Below are 17,439 nucleotides of genomic sequence, written 5' to 3' on the forward strand. Positions count from 1 at the left end.
ACTGCAGTAAGCATCTAAAGTTTCGGAAGGTACTTACTCATTACAACGTTTACCCTCCACGTTTTCTTTGCAATGGCAAATGCCTGTATCCGCATTGCATGAAGGCACATTTTCTGCAGAGCCACGTGGATCACAGCCACAGGGCTGACAACCATGCTGTCCAAACTGGTAATAGTTATTATCACAACGATCGCACTTCTCGCCAGTTACACCAGGTTTGCACTGACACTTGCCTTGACTGTTGCATTGCAGTGAGCGTGAGCCAACGGGATCACAATTACAGTTAATACAATAACCATCTTCACGCATGTAAAAGTTCTCCTTGCAACGTTCACAATTAGGGCCATCACGGTTCTCACGACAGTCCAAGCAGTGACCTCCATGTCCCGTTACATTGAAAAGATGTGCATCGAAGAAGCATTTATCAGCAAAACCGTTGCAGTTGCAAGCTAGAAAGGTGAAAAAATAGTAACAGTTTTAAACTTTCATGTCTATTACGATCTATTCGAGGCGTCTGCTTATTACAATTTACAAAATACCAATTCGTGGTATGGAAATTAAAACGATTGGTTTCTAGCGAATAGTCCCAATGATATTGATTCCTTGGATGAACCCAAACCGCAAATGCTCTTAGCCAGGTCAGTATTAAGGCGAGTAAAAGGAAGTTTTTACGCATCTTAAACTTTTCCGTTGTCTAGTTGATAAGCTATTGCTTTTGTGCTACATTTATTATACGCAGTAACCACCCAATAACTCAGATTAACGGCATTTACCAGTGATCTATGATATGTACAGTGTCCATCCATTGAAATAAGTCCGATGTAGAGAATTGACGAAATATATAATGCAGGTTCTAAGAAATGTGTTACATATGAAAACAGGGTATAATTAGATCTTAATTTTTGACGTACAAAGCTTAGGTCTTGGATTAGTTCCGGATCTGGACCACATAACATTGATCAAAATGCTTTCTTACTAATGACATTCTTGATGTAAATATCGAAGAAGTGAAATGAACGTTGTTACAGCAGTCGCGTCTATATACCGGAATGAACTGGGCCTATATCTTACGAAGGACTGCTACTTCGAAAACAGTTTAGCTTTTATAATAACAACAACAAGGTATAGACCATTTTTAAGAGAAATAACACTCTAAAAAACAGCCAAGGATCAAGGGAGAGGGCTTAGGTTGGTAAGTGCTTAAATTATCCAAGCGACAGTGATACATCAATGAAAGGGGCTTTCTGACGAGATAATAGCTGAAAAGGAGGAGAATATATGGATTCCAAAAATTATTTGAGAAATTTAAAAAATATAACCAGTTGACATGAATCGATCAAGAAGAATAGTTTTAAAAGCGCTGAAAGTACCTTTGGACCTTGGGAGAACATCCATGGCGTATCAAAAGGTGTGACTGATTTGCGAGTATGGGCCTTCCATGTTCCCCCAACGTACTATTTCTTCACGTTAGGTGTAACTTTTAGTTACATTATCGGCTGTTCCGTCCATGCAACATTTTGCAGACTTTTGCCGAATGTGAAGAACAACCGTGTAGGCGGAAATATTCGTACTTCGACCGAGCATTAATTTTTGAAAAAAAAAAAAAATTGTTATTAAATTCAAGGCTGAGAAAGCAGTTCTGCAGTCAAATTGCAGGGCTGTGTCTGGAAAACGCGGTAAGTACCAACTCCCAACGTAATCTGAAGATCAAACCAGAGGTCAATGCAATCTTATGAGTCATACGAAAAAGCAAGGTAAGTGATCAATCAGTCTTTATAGCATGAAGAAAGTTTTGATATTAAGGAAATAAAAATTCGGTAGCACCTCTGTTTTGATCCTACTCGACATAGATGACCTTTGTTTGAGTTCTACAGATTATTGGTGTAGTAAGCGAGCATTACGGTCTTCAATATTTTCTGACAGGCGAAAGAAAAGATATCTAGTTTATTATTTCGTTTCCCAGGAAGTACCAATCTGATCTGTTTCCAATGACAAAGTGGACAAAGACAGGTTTCAGTAATGACGAAGTGGACAAAGACAGGTAAAAGATCTCCGTTAGATAAACAAGATAAGAGGAATTCATTGGAATGTACAGAATGTAGGGAACGACATCAGCAGAAGGCTCGACAGCTTTATTCAAACGTAGTAATTCGCACACGCTTTAGTAGCTCAAGGGTTTATAGCTGGAAAGTGCTGTATTTTTGTACAGTGCTATAAGCACAATTGCGGCCGCCGTGGTCTGATGGTAGCGTGCAAAGCCATCCACACCCAAGAGCCTGGGTTCATGTCCCGGGAAAAGCAACATCAAAATTTTAGAAACAAGTTTTTTCAATTAGAAGAATATTTGTCGAAGCGGAGTCGCCCCTCGGCAGTGTTTGGCAAGCACTCCGAGCGTATATCTGACATGAAAAGCTCTCAGTGAAAACACATCTTCTTTGCGGATGCAGTTCGGAGTTGGCATAAAACAAGTAGGTCCTGTTCCGCCAATTTGTAGGAAAAATTAAAAGGAGCCCTACGCAAATTGAAAGAGAAGCTCGGCCTCAAATGTCTTTGGAGGTTATCGCGCCTTACATTTTTGTTTTTTTTTAAGCCAAAGCTAATCATAAGGACACTTTTTCTAAAAATGTAGATCATAGCCCTACCTACTTAGAACATAGGTTTCTTTAAATTGTTTTCACAGTTGGGTATTATTTGTTTTAGAAATAGAAAAGAAAGATAAATTATTACAATAAATTATTTGCGGGTCATAAGTCAATGGATAGCTACTGCATTATTTACTACCACTCCAATTATGGTAACTAAATAATCCTGTTTACTCACACACATTGCACATGCACCGCATGTCTTGTTATTTCGTACCCCTCGTCCAACTCATCTCAACTCAATTTACCTTTACATTCGTTGACTTCAGTTGATGTTGCCCTTTTCCATTTGACGTTATTGTACAATGGCAAACATTTTTCACAATCCGGTCCATCAGTATTGTGACGACATTCGCAAACCAACGTGCGTTCACCATGCATGCCGGTACTGGCAACACATTTACTCGCATGACCGTTACACTTGCAACGTGCGCCAACGGCAATATCAGAAATGGCATAGAAATATGATTTGAGTACTTGTGCATCGCCAAAGAGCTCATCACCGAATGAATTGAGGCGATCCAAGGTGATGCGTATATCGGTAGCTGTAACCCATTCCTACGAGAACAATAAAGAGAAAGAGTAATGTAGAGACAGCGAGTAATGAGTGATAATTTTGATTGTGTGTGACTGTTTTACAGCAGTTCGAATTTTCCTCGTAAAACAAACCTAAAATTATTTGCTGTGTTTGCATTTCTTACCTGTAATTCTGCACTACGTTCAAATATGATACCACTTGGTCGTCCCTCAAGTGTGGAGAAGGCGATTTCACCGTCACGCAACGGTGATATATCACTATATTCACTGGTACAAAGCGCATGCGCTTCGACTTCGCCCTTCAAAATGACACGCGAATCAGGCATTGAATATGTGTCACGACATGTTGCACTGTAGTATTGGTAGGGTATCCATTCGCCGGTTTCCGAGGTACGTTTGTATATGGTGAATGATTCGGGGCGTGGTGAACGGAAGAGTATGCGCACATAAGTGATATCATATGATTTGCCTGTAAGCAAATGAAGCACAAATATTTACGTAGGATAAGTGATAATGTCGTCAGCTTTAGTGACGTACCTAAATGCAGTGTCAAGTTCACATGATTGGGATGTTGAATACCCTCAAACATTGTTTCGGACTGCCACCATGTGGGATTTTGTGGATCGTGCAGATCTGTTAGATAAATTGGGCTGTGCTCTTCATACCTGGAAAATTTGTCATTTTAAGATTGCAGTGAAAATATTTCTGTGGCAATTCGTAAATATGTTTAGGTATGTTTTATAAAGACAATGTTTGCAGTAACAATTACAACATACCTGCAGAACTCGCAGTTTTTATGATTAGGATTCATAGTTTGTATACAGAAATGATTGTCACCATTTTCGCCACAGGTGTTTGTTGCCTCGATCCGGAGTTGGTAAGCGGCATTTATGAACTCCGGCATACATTTCTGCAAAATTAAAAGAAAAAAACATACGATTGTATAAAAATATGCAGTCATAATAATAATTATAAGTTATATAAAGAAATCGTTAAGTATGTTATTATTATTTAAGAATTTTTTATATACGAAATCAACGATAGTATCTAACACTTTTACTAACTTAATTTTTGTTTACAAATACATATATAGCAGTTATCTTTTCATTTTGAGAATTCTTTAATTTTTTTCTAAATCCAAAATAATAGTTCTTATTGAGTTAAAAAATAAACTAACTAAAACAATGCTAAGTTCGGGTGTAACCGAACATTACATACTCAGCTGAGAGCTTAGCTGCGTTGGTTTCGTAGCGTTTCGTAGATGGTGTTGTTAATTCCATATCACATACGTTTGGGAAATATCGACCAAATTGTAGACCAAGGGTGACGTTTTTTGGAACTATTTTCCTTCATTCTTTGTCAAATAAGGGAAAGTCACCATGTAGGAAAATGAACCTAGGGTATCAAATGAAAGGTGTTCATGAGTATTTTAAAAGGCAGTGGGCCTTATTTCTATAGGTGGACGCCTTTTCGAGATATCGCCATAAAGGTGGACCAGGAGTGACTCTATAATGTCTTTGTACAATATGGGTATCAAATTAAAGGTATTAGTGAGGGTTTTAAAAGTCCCCAGCGGGTTAGGAGGGCAGAATATACCCGCGGTAGGTATGCCTGTCGTAAAGGGCGATTATAGCAGATTAAAGTAGCGCAATCCTTTAGGTTGCCAGCGCAATATATAGCTTCTCCAAACCCAATTGTCAACCTCACCTATCCGCGGCGAAACCTGTTTCACTAACAGACGAGGCTCTGGTGACCCCAAGCTCCTCATGGATCTTGGGAGTGGGGAGGGAGGGATGACCTTAAGGTTTAATATGGCCATATAAATCGTTTACGAGATGGTCGGGCTAGCACCTTAATGGTGCTGTGTTACCGGAGCGTACCGGATCTGTATCCGGCAAAGGACCATCACATCGATAACACTCCCCAAGGCCTTAGGGGAGTAGCCTTATCGCTACAACAATAACAACAACAGGGTTTTAAAAGGGAGTAGCCTTTAGTTGTATATGTGAAGGCGTTTTCGAGATATCGACCAAAATGTGGACCAGGGTGACCCAGAACATCGTCTGTCGGGTACCGCTAATTTATATATATATATATGATACCACGAATAGTCTTCCTGCCATGATTCCAAGGGCTTTTTATTTCGCCCTGCAGAACTTTTTCATTTTCTTCTAGTTTTCCACAGATTTTTCTAAAGTTATATTTTGCGTCAAAAAACCAATCCAATCACCATGTTTCATCCTGTTTTTCGTATTTGGTATAGAATTATGGCATTTTTTTAATTTTTCGAAATTTTCGATATCGAAGAAATGGGCGTGATCATGGCCGGATTTCGCCCATCCTTAATACCAAGATAAAGACAGTTCAGATAAGTACGTGAACTAAGTTTAGTAAAGATATATCGATTTTTGCTCAAGTTATCAAGACGGTCGACTATGTATAAAAACTTGGCGTGGCTTCAACCGATTTCGCCCATTGTCACAGAACAGTTATCGCCATAGACCTTACCAAATTTCACAAGGATTTGTAAATTTTTGTTCGACTTATGGCATTAAAAGTATTCTAAACAAATTAAATGAAAAAGGGCGGAGCCACGCCCATTTCGAAATTTTCTTTTGTTTTTGCATTTTGTTGCACCATATCATTACTGGAGTTGAATGTTGACATAATTTACTTATAAACTGTAAAGATATTTAATTTTTTGTTAAAATTTGACTTAAAATTTTTTTTTAAGTGGGCGTGTTCGTCATCCGATTTTGCTAATTTTTATTTAGAACACATATAGTAATAGGAGTAACGTTTCGGCCAAATTTCATCGTGATATCTTTAACGACTGCCAAATAACAGCTTGCAAAACTTTTAAATTACGGTGCACGCCCATTTTCCAAAAATTTACTAATTTTCTATTTTCATAATTCTACTAGAAGACCCGGCAGACGTTGTCCTGCCCTGAATTTGGCCTATCTGCATACATTTTAATAAGCTTTTTCCGTCTGACTCTGCCCTCCCCCCTCTTCACTTTTTCCTAATCCTTTTATTCACTCTTCCCTCCGTCTTTTTCGCTTCATCTATCTCCATCTTCGTCTCATTCTATCTCTTTCTCAATCTCCTTCTCCTTCTCTCTTTTCTCTTCTCTCAATTCCTTCTGCATCCCTTATTGCCTGTCCCAGAGGGTGGTATGTATTTTATTCCAGTCCCAGTCCCAGTCCCACTCCGAGTCCCAGTCCTTGTCCTAATCCCAGTCCCAGTCCGTCTCTGTATAATATATTAATCTGTACCAAATCACTCATCAACAGCTTTCATTTGATATCCATATTGTATAAACACTGTCTAGGCATTCAATGGCCCACGCTTTGGCCTATATCTCGAGACCCTGTACCTTTAGTAACCACCGCGTGAGGTTTACGCAACTTGTGTGAAAGTTTGAACAAAATCGACGGATGCATCTCTTCAAACACCGGCGACCAACTAACACACATTTTAACCTTTCTTTTTATATATGGAGTATTCCATCCCATTTCGACCAATTTTGAACCCGATCCCTTTAGAATTGGCTGAAAGGTTTTCTTCTTTTTCTAGCTTACGAAAGACGTTTTTCAGAATTTTTTCAAATTTTTTCATCCAACTCAAAAAAAGTTATGAATTTTTAAAAAACGCCGTTTTTGTTTTCAAAATGTTATAACTTTTTCAAAAATTGACCGTTTGGGATCTTTTTTTTTTTAAAGTTTGTTTTTTAATTTTTCAGTTTTTCGAGATTTTTCGAATTTCGCCATTTTTTTTCTCTTAAAAAACTTCAATCAATTCTGCAATCATCCCCGCTAATCCCGGAGTGGGCCGATTTTTTTTTTTTTTTTTATTTTGTTTTGTTTAATTGAAAAAAATTTTCAAAAATAAAATTTTTTTTATCAATTTTATTTATATAACAAAAAAAAATGTAAGAAAATGATTTTTAAGTATTCTTTTCTTTATATATTATGGTAATCTACGATTAAAATAACCAGGATTAATGACTGACATAGTAAACATGTAAGTTTTCTAAAAATAATGTAATAATATATAAAGAAAAGAATACTTAAAAATCATTTTCTTCCATTTTTTTGTTATATAAATAAAATTGATAAAAAAAAATTTTTATTTTTGAAATTTTTTTTTTCAATTAAATAAAAAAATATATAAAAAAAAAATCGGCCCACTCCGGGATTAGTGGGGATGATTGCAGAATTTATTGAAGTTTTTTATGAGAAAAAAAAAAAAAATGGCGAAAAACAGAAAAATTAAATAAAATAATTTAAAAAAAAATTTTAAGTTAAACTGTTTTATTGAAAACAATACTTACATGAAATAATAATAATACGAAAAGCTAGAAAATAATTAGGTAGGTCCTAGGTACTAGTCATCACACTCCTTATCAACTTAGGGCGTTGATCAGACAATTAAATAAAAGCGTTGGGCGCGCGATTTAGAGGTACTATGACATTTTTTTTAATACAGAAGAGTCTTTCCATCCCATTTCGACCAATTTTGAACCCCTTTAGAATTAGCTGAAAACTTTTCTTCTTTTTCTAGCTTACGAAAGACGTTTTTCAGAATTTTTTCAAATTTTTTCATCCAACTCAAAAAAAGTTATGAATTTAAAAAAAAACACCGTTTTTGTTTTCAAAATGCTATAAATTTATAAAATTGACCGTTTGGGATCTTTTTTTTTTTAATTTGTTTTTATTTATTAAGATTCGTAATAAGGTCAACCCACCTACCAAGTTTCACCGCTTTATCCATCTTTGGTAATTAATTATCGCACTTTTTCGGTTTTTCGAAATTTTCGATATCGAAACCTCGGTAACCTAATGGTTGGGGCTTAGATTCTGGTGGGAGCATTTCCCTGTCCTCCTAAATGGAGAGAGCTCTTAGACGCCCCTGGGAAAATTATGAACTCGAGCCCGCAACCGATGATGATGTAATAAATGTTTTCCTTCCGCCTTCGGCGAAGGACTAATAGCAGTAACCAGATTAAAGAACAACTAGGCTGCGGGCGCTGATGTATTTCCTGCTGAGCTTCCCAAATACGGCAGCGAGAAGTTGGTAAGGCGCATGTATCAACTTCTAAGCAAAACATGGTCGAAGGAGTGCATACCCGACGGTTGGCATCTATGTGTTCTTTGCCCAGTCCACAAGAAGGGGTAGCCTGTAAACTGCGTCCACTATGGCAGAATCAGCCTCTGTATATCGCATATATGCAGCTACGTCTGAATTTGTACGGTTGTGCAAAATGACCTTGAGCCACAACACCAGCTCAGTCTGAAGTGGGAAGGACCTCTACGAGACGTTTGAAACCAAACTAGGTGCGATTTATTTAATTTGATGCTGCAACTCTTAACCGCTCTGGAACAATATTCTAAAAGAGCTCGCAATTACTGACGTATGCTGCCGACATTGACATAATCGGCCGAAATACCCGGGCAAGCAAAGAGACAGCGCATTTGCACCTTGGCAACTACACAAGTGCTGGGTGCCAAGAATCACTCTAGCCAATAAATGGACTAAGTCGGCAAATGAAAAGTCAAGTCCTCTCTTGGCAAACGATAATACTTAGTGCTCTACAAGAGACTTGTCCTACCCGTCCTTTTATATGGTGCAGAAGCACCGACCATGACGCAGATACTAACATAGTCTAGCGAATTAGCACGCAGCGGCTACACTGGGGCATGTTATGCGAATGAAAGATGCTGCTCCGCCTGAAAAAAAACATTCTTATAGGAAACCGCCTATAGAAACAGAGGAAGTGGGCGACCTCCACTCAGCGATTTAAATTCCTTTGGTGTTACCAATATGCGCCAGTCATCCCAATGTAGAAAGACTATTTAGACGGTCAAGCGCTAATGAAATAAGTAAGCAACGTAACGATTGTGCTAGGAAATAGCTCTTGCGGCAATACACAGTTAAACATTTTGCTTTCGGGCTATGTCGTTGCCGCAATAGTTCCTTCTGCATCTCTTTGAGTAATTGTTCTACTTTGCTAAATAAGCATCGCAAAAACGACTAGGGTCTATTATAATCCAATTGGAACTTAAGTTTACCTCGCTTTCTTTCAAAATAAATGCGATCTTACAAATATACTTTATCTCGCAATCAGCCTCGAAAGACTGAAGCTGCTTGAAGGGATTCAAGGGTTTGTGTTTGAGTTTCAAAGGACACGATATAGCTTTATAGATAAGCTGTGTATCTAACCTAGTTATAAGTCTCACCTACCCAAGGAAAATCCATTTACATACGTATATGAATGAATTTAGCGGACAAGGCTCCGGCGACTTCAAATTTCTAACGGTGACCAAGAAGGCTCACAGTAGGTATATCAAATCGTTCGCGATATGAACAGAGTGCAACGAATAAAAACCCAAAACTTTCGCTGGCTAGGTCATGTTATCCAAACTCGTACATGGAAACAGCGGAAAGGGAAGCTCTCCGCTGAGCTGGCGTCAGTAATAGCGAAAAATGCATAGCTGGTGCCAATTAATGATGAGGATGATGAATATTAATAATAATAATTTTGGCATGACACACTTCCAAGAAAATTAAGACCGAGCTTCTCTTCCAATTGATGGCGTCCTTCCTTTAATTTTTTCGTACAAATTGGCGGACCTAGATGTAGTTTTTTTATTGAGAAGCGTTTCATGGTAGAATTACACTCGGAATGCTTGCTAAACCCCTGCCAAGGGACTATCCCATTTGAGCAGGGGTTAGAAAAGTAAGCCTTTCTGTGAACGAGGACATAAAAAAGTACTTATGTACTGTTATCATAGATATCGCAACAGAAGGTTTGTCTATGAACAGAAACGGACAGCATGGGAAAGGCAAGGAGTGATATTAGCAGTATTCCACAATTTGGTTGTCGAAAAGGCAGCTACTTCCCCCACGGTCTTTCGAATTGCAATCATCACATATGTGTCGTTGAAGGAATTTGATTCTTTTAAGCTGATATTTTGAAAACACTTTGATTATTTTGCTGCGCGAATGACCAACAATGTCAATTGATATACTCGTATTAAATTAGATTGTATGAGTCATAATAATTTAAATTAATTAAACAATTTTGTGAACAGTACAGTGATGATTACTTTGTTTGTGTTAGTTTACTAAGAATAGCCTCATACACTGCACTGTAGAGAGAAATTACTTCTATCGAAACAAATTATTTTCTTATTATTCTTATTAAGTTAGGTTAGTTGGATGGCCGCTGTCCCAACTAGGTGAAAGCTGCTCACTTGAATACTTACACCGGTTTTTTTTATCTTTAAATGAATTTCTGGGTAGCAATATTAGTCTTGTGGAAAAGGCAAACGTTGAATTCTCGATATTTCCTCTGGGGATACGTATACATTCACACTGACATATATACGCATTTTCCCTGCAAAACCTGGACAATCAAGCATGCATGTAAAAAACACACAGATTGGGTTGTCCAGAATAGTTATCCACAGGGTATGGATTTCCATCGGGACGTTTCCCATCAATGCTCCAATCAACACTGAGAGATTGAGTTTAGTGAACAGAAGTGATTCTGTTGAGTGCAAGACATCAAACAAATTTCAGAGGGATCGTGTGCTTGCTTGGCTGTCTCGAGATCGGCCAATTCTTCAAAAGCAATCTACATGCGCCTATAAGTGTTTCAAAGTCTCTATCGATATCCTTTGCCTAAGATCTTCCTCTTCATAAACAAGTAGCCCGATGCCACTGAGAGCGAGTTGGAGTACTCGCCGCCTACATTCTGCCGCACAGTTTTGTAGCCCGCTGTTTTACTAGCCGTCTCAATATCTGAGTGGATGTAAAACTCCCTTTCAAGATGTCTCAGTGGTCGGTGAGCCTAAACTTAAGCCTTAATCCGATTATCTGATAGAATCTTTAAAAGCCAAAGCCAGTATATGTTGCACTACGGTCTGATGATTCCGTTGACCTTTCACTTTTCACAGTCCAAAAACTACCTTTGTAGCAGGAACTGATATTATTTACTACATTTTCAGTCACTTACTAATATGTATACCATTTAAGCGGTAATATGATGGTCAAAAAATATCACATATAAGTTTTAGTCAATACTCGAAATAATTCGGGCGTGCTGCACAGGGTTCCAAGCTCAGATTACGCTATGAAGACTGAATATATTAAATTATGAACTTTAACCATTGTGCGACATCCCTTAACCGGTTTGGATCAGGACCAATAGAAGATAGATAGAAGTACAATCTGAATAGGACGTCTACGTAAAAGTTTCGAGTTATGCTCTCTCCTTTGCCAGATCCTCCGTCCTTATATTAACACGTAAGCTCATCTGACCAGGAGCACAGTAAAGATGTGTATGTAGTATTATTGCATTTATAGCCGCCTTGCTGTTAGTAACTAAATATTCAGGCGAAAGTTATTTAAGCACACCTTTTTCAGTATTTACACAACCTTTACGGCTTACAGTCCTGAATTGCAATAAAATGATATGGCAGTTTGTAGAATATCCTAACTTCTAGATTGGCACAGTACACAGAAGAGCTAACCCCTTTCGTTTCATTGGTACACGTGTATCTTTGTTTTGCCATTTCCGTAAGCTTGCGCAACCCTCCATCTCGAGCTCTTATAAGCTCAGCAACGTAACCATGAAGTATGTTTTCCCGCTATACTACTATGACCATACGGGCGGGCCACGTGCGTAAAGCTGGCAGACCCAAGTGCTCAAAAATAAGTTTAAGTTGTTTGAGAATTAAGTGCATTTTAGGTGCAATTTAGGGCCACAAAAGATAATTTAGGTGCTCATTTGGTTTTCGAGATATTCGCAAAAAAGTGTGGGTCTGCTAGGTTAACGTCAAGCTAGCAGACCCACAACTTAAATTTCATTTTATTTTAAATAAAAAATATATCAAAATTAGGAGCTATTTAGGTGCTTTTTAGGGCCACAAAAGATAATTTAGGTTTTCATTTCGTTTTCGAGATATTCGCAAAAAGGTGTGGGTCTGCTAGGTTAACGTCAAGCTAGCAGACCCACAACTTAATTTTTATTTTATTTTAAATAAAAAGTATATCAAAATTAGGAGCTATTTAGGTGCTTTTTAGGGCCACGAAAGATAATTTAGGTTTTCATTTCGTTTTCGAGATATTCGCAAAAAGGTGTGGGTCTGCTAGGTTAACGTCAAGCTAGCAGACCCACAACTTAATTTTGATTTTATTTTAAATAAAAAGTATATCAAAATTAGGAGCTATTTAGGTGCTTTTTAGGGCCACAAAAGATAATTTAGGTTTCCATTTCGTTTTCGAGATATTCGCAAAAAGGTGTGGGTCTGATAGGTTAACGTCAAGCTAGCAGACCCACAACTTAAATTTCATTTTATTTTAAATAAAAAACATATCAAAATTAGGAGCTATTTAGGTGCTTTTTAGGGCCACAAAAGATAATTTAGGTTTTCATTTCGTTTTCGAGATATTCGCAAAAAGGTGTGGGTCTGCTAGGTTAACGTCAAGCTAGCAGACCCACAACTTAAATTTCATTTTATTTTAAATAAAAAATATATCAAAATTAGGAGCTTTTTAGGTGCTTTTTAGGGCCACAGAAGATAATTTAGGTTTTCATTTCGTTTTCGAGATATTCGCAAAAAGGTGTGGGTCTGCTAGGTTAGCGTCAAGCTAGCAGACCCACAATTTAAATTTCATTTTTTTTTTAAATAAAAAGTATATCAAAATTAGGAGCTTTTTAGGGCCACAAAAGATAATTTAGGTTTTCATTTCGTTTTCGAGATATTCGCAAAAAGGTGCGGGTCTGCTAGGTTAACGTCAAGCTAGCAGGCCCACAATTTAAATTTCATTTTTTTTTAAATAAAAAGTATATCAAAATTAGAAGTTATTTAGGTGCTTTTTAGGGCCACAAAAGATAATTTAGGTTTTCGTTTAGTTTTCGAGATATCCGCAAAAAGTGTGGGTCTGCTAGCTTAACGTCAAGTTCTCCGATTTTGCTAATTTTTATTAAGCATACATAGGAGTAACGTGTCTGCCAAATTTCATCATGATATCTTCAACGACTGCCAAATTACAGCTTGCAAAACTTTTAAATTACCTTCTTTTAAAAGTGGGCGATGCCACGCCCATTGTCCAAAATTTTACTAATTTTCTATTCTGCGTCATAAGTTCAACTCACCTACCAAGTTTCATCGCTGTATCCGTCTTTGGTAATGAATTATCGCACTTTTTCGGTTTTTGGAAATTTTCGATATCGAAAAAGTGGGCGTGGTTATAGTCCGATATCGTTCATTTTAAATTTTTTAAATCCTGATGATTTTGATATATGGAAGTCTATATCTATCTCGATTCCTTTATACCTGTACAACCAACCGTTATCCAATCAAAGTTAATATACTCTGTGAGCTCTGCTCAATTGAGTATAAAAAAATAAAAATGTGAGAGCAGTGAGAATTTAAAATTTTTTTTTTTGACGTCATTTCGGCTCTCATCGGTTTTCCTTGTAATATTTATACCACTGCAAAAGAAAATGCGCCCGCCATAATTTATTTTTGAAATAAGAAAGATACAGTTCAAAATTTTTTTGATGTTTTCACCTTTTGAAGGCTGTAATTGTTTATTTTATAAATAAACTTGAGAGTTTTAAACGTAGATAATTATTTTCTATAAAACGCGAAATAAAGTATACATTAGGGTGCTTAAAAAAAGTCGTTGAGTTCTGTTTTCTAACTCTTACTCTCTAAATTTTTTCTATGTGATGTAAAAAAATCCTCATCAAACATGAATCCTATAGCTCATCTCTTATGGGTCGCTACTTTTATTTTAGTTTCCCATATAATTTACATGGGCAAAATTCTTTTTTGTTTAAAATAGAATTTACACATACTTTACGCAGTTTTGTTGAGTCTTTGAGCTTTACCAATCTCTAAGACAAAGTATGATTATCTTTACAAAAATAATAGTTATAGTCATTTAAAAATAACCAAATTTTAAGTAATAACTAATTTTTAAATTGCTGCAACTAGTATTTTTGAAAAGATAATCATATTTTGTCTTAAAATTTTGTAAACCTTAAAGAATCAGTTTTGGGGAAATAAATAGTCTTTTGTAAAAAAATTGCGTAAATTATGTGTAAGTTCAATTTAAACCAAAAAATATTTTTTTTCCATGTTAATTATATGGGAAACTAAAATAAAGGTATCGACCCCGAAGAGTTGAGCCCTAGGGTTCATGTTTCGTGAGGATTTTTTGCATGAAATAGAAACATTTTACAGAGTAAGAGTTAAAAAAGAGCAATGAAAATTTGTTTTGAATCACCTTAATATATATATATGGGGTATTCCATCCCATTTCGACCAATTTTGAACCCGACCCCTTTAGAATTGGCTGACAGTTTTTCTTCTTTTTCTAGCTTACGAAAGACGTTTTTCAGAATTTTTTCAAATTTTTTCATCCAACTCAAAAAAAGTTATGAATTAAAAAAAAAACACCGTTTTTGTTTTCAAAATGCTATAACTTTTTCAAAAATTGACCGTTTGGGATCTTTTTTTTACAAACTTGTTTTAAATGTACTTTTCGGAAAAAATACAAAAAAAATTTTAAGTTTTTTTTTTCAATTAGTGGGGATGATTGCAGAATTGATTGAAGTTTTTTATGAGAAAAAAGGGCGAAATTCGAAAAATCTCGAAAAACTGAAAAATTACAAAAAAAAAACTTTAAAAATGTTTTTGAATTTTTTCCGAAAAGTACATTTAAAAACAAATTAAAAAAAAAAAGATCCCAAACGGTCAGTTTTTGAAAAAGTTATAGCATTTTGAAAACAAAAACGGTGTTTTTTTTTTTAATTCATAACTTTTTTTGAGTTGGATGAAAAAATTTGAAAAACTTCTGAAAAACGTCTTTCGTAAGCTAGAAAAAGAAGAAAAACTTTCAGCCAATTCTAAAGAGGTCTGGTTCAAAATTGGTCGAAATGGGATGGAATACCCCATATATATACCAGTATATAGGGATGATATATAAAATATATGTTAATATCTTAATTAACAAAATTTTGTGTCTCTCAACTTATTATAGAGAATACATTAATAATTGTGGCGTAACTTTTTTCTGATCGGATTTCTTTATTTCTTTTTTGTCGCACTCTGTCCATGAGCCGTTCCGGTAACAATAAGCAATGTAATGTCCAATCGCTGACAAATCGTTCGACTTTCTCGTATTTAGGACTGGTGGAATCCAATGCACTACTCCACGCAATTCCATTGCCTTTTTCATATACGATAATTTCAAGGTTTTCGGTATGTTTTTTAAAATGATCAGGGGATCAAGATCTGTCAAGTCCGAGTCGTATTCTTTGATGACCTCAAAAAACACCATGCCCGCTGAAAAAAAGAAACAAAATGTAGCTCTACTTAATTATAAAATAAAATGTATTAAATAAGTTACCTGTAATCTCCATATTGCTTATTTGTTGTTTTCCGCATTTTGGACATACCGTTGGTTGTAAGCTGATGTATTCTTCAATGGAGTTATTGGAATTGTGTGCAAGCAGACACTTATCTGATACCATTAATATTGTGTTTGTTGATTTTTGTTGTTTGCATTCAGCGGAACATATTTTGGTCTCAGCAAAGCACGGAACAAAGTTTAACATTCTTCTACACAGTGCAGTCGTTGTGGTGTTACAATCAACGACGGAACACTGTGAGACTTTGTTAGTTTCTTTGTGAAACAATTCAGTCAGAATTTGCTGGCGTAGTTTGTATGTGGCAGGAGTAATTTTTCGTAGCCTTGTTTCTTGGACTAGTTTAAAAAATAAATTGGTCTCTGCATATTTCTCCACAATCTCTTCGTAAAACATATCCGAGTCGAACGATGCGGAGATAAATAATTGAAACAAAGCATCAAAAGCACATGTATTAATAACATCTATGTTTTCTTTGTTAGACTTGATCGCACGCAAGCGTTTATCATTTCCGTTCCTGATAATTGGCAGTTTCGCAATAATTGCCTTTTCTTGCAATCTTTGTAAAGGAAATGTGCTTTGTAAATATAAGTTGCGTCTTTGTTTTTCGTCAGGTTTTTTTGACCTTGAATTTTTGTCTTTTAAAATTTGACCTCCCCAATTTTCTACAAGTCTCGACTGTAGGATGTGCTCATTATTTTTACTTTGTACACAATTCCTACAAATTCGTGCTTCACCGTGACCTTCTTCATCACCATATGGTTGAGAACATTCAGTGAGTGCATGAACTGCTGTTTTACAAATCTGCAAAACATTGGTAATATAATTTTTAAATTATGTTCCGTTTTTACGATTAGATGGGTTAAGCAAAATGTCTTTCCGCTTTTTCATTTTCACTATATATTAAAAACTAAGCAAGATATGAAAAATTACATGCAAGATTTTTTTAGAGAATTAAATTTTCTTCGAAGAACTTTTATAATACTTTTTCTTTACCCTCATAGTTAAAGAATTATTTATGAGCGCTTTTTTCATATTTCATAGGCGGACAGATGGACTAACATTTTGTTAAAACAATGTGCAGCCAATTTCTGGGACTCAAAATTCCCAAGAAAAGTGGTTTTAGTGACAGTTCAAACCAATATTTCTCATAACATCAATGATGAAACTAAAAACTTACGATACATCGATGAGCGCCACTAGGAAAATGGCCGTTCTTGCAGGCAGGGCAATCAATTGCATTAAGTTGTGTATTGCAATCAATTATCAGGTCGCCCAAAGGCTTTTTAGAAATAGAACTGACTGATTTTTCACAGGAGTCGAAATTGTTCTTGCCGTCAATATATTTATTTATCAAGCCAGAGCATCCTATACACATGATTTTCTCCCGACTACCACATTCCAACATCTCGTGGCATACCTGAATATAGGATTTCATTAGTTAGGTAATCGCACGCAGATATGTATATGAAAATTAATTATTGAAATCATTACCACACACTCATTGCTGTTTATCTCATTCATTTCCACATCATCATTTACCGTTTGCCCTCTTAAACTCTCGCTGTCGATACTGTCCACTTCCGAACTATTAGAGTGGGATTTTTCTTGATGATGTGTCTGCATTTGACTATCATACAGCTTTGTCGTGCCACTGACATATTTAATATGTTTTTGGACAAACGTGTCAACTCTAACTGGCAATCTCTCTTGCTGAAAAAGGAGCGTTTTCACGTTCTTTATTTCTGATTCGACGTGGGCGCTTGATGCAGGCACTCGCCCGTATCCAAAATCATCACGTACGATGCA

The 17,439-nt window shown here is 36.2% G+C and overlaps 1 protein-coding gene across 2 annotated transcripts in view; it reads right to left on the reverse strand.

Annotated features, from left to right (window-relative positions):
- Positions 1-17,439, reverse strand: part of LanB2 (laminin subunit gamma-1) — a 70,175-nt gene that overhangs the window by 12,024 nt on the left and 40,712 nt on the right. For both annotated transcript variants that reach the window (XM_067788965.1, XM_067788966.1), the window contains exons 3-7: positions 3,956-4,089; positions 3,717-3,844; positions 3,344-3,648; positions 2,891-3,200; positions 38-449 (exon numbers count right to left, since the gene is read on the reverse strand). In XM_067788965.1, the coding sequence (XP_067645066.1) occupies positions 38-449; positions 2,891-3,200; positions 3,344-3,648; positions 3,717-3,844; positions 3,956-4,089 (1,289 nt within the window). The remainder of the gene's footprint in view (positions 1-37; positions 450-2,890; positions 3,201-3,343; positions 3,649-3,716; positions 3,845-3,955; positions 4,090-17,439) is intronic.

This window comes from Eurosta solidaginis, chromosome 5 (assembly GCF_040869045.1).
Source record: "Eurosta solidaginis isolate ZX-2024a chromosome 5, ASM4086904v1, whole genome shotgun sequence".
Taxonomy (NCBI): Eukaryota; Metazoa; Arthropoda; class Insecta; order Diptera; family Tephritidae; genus Eurosta; species Eurosta solidaginis.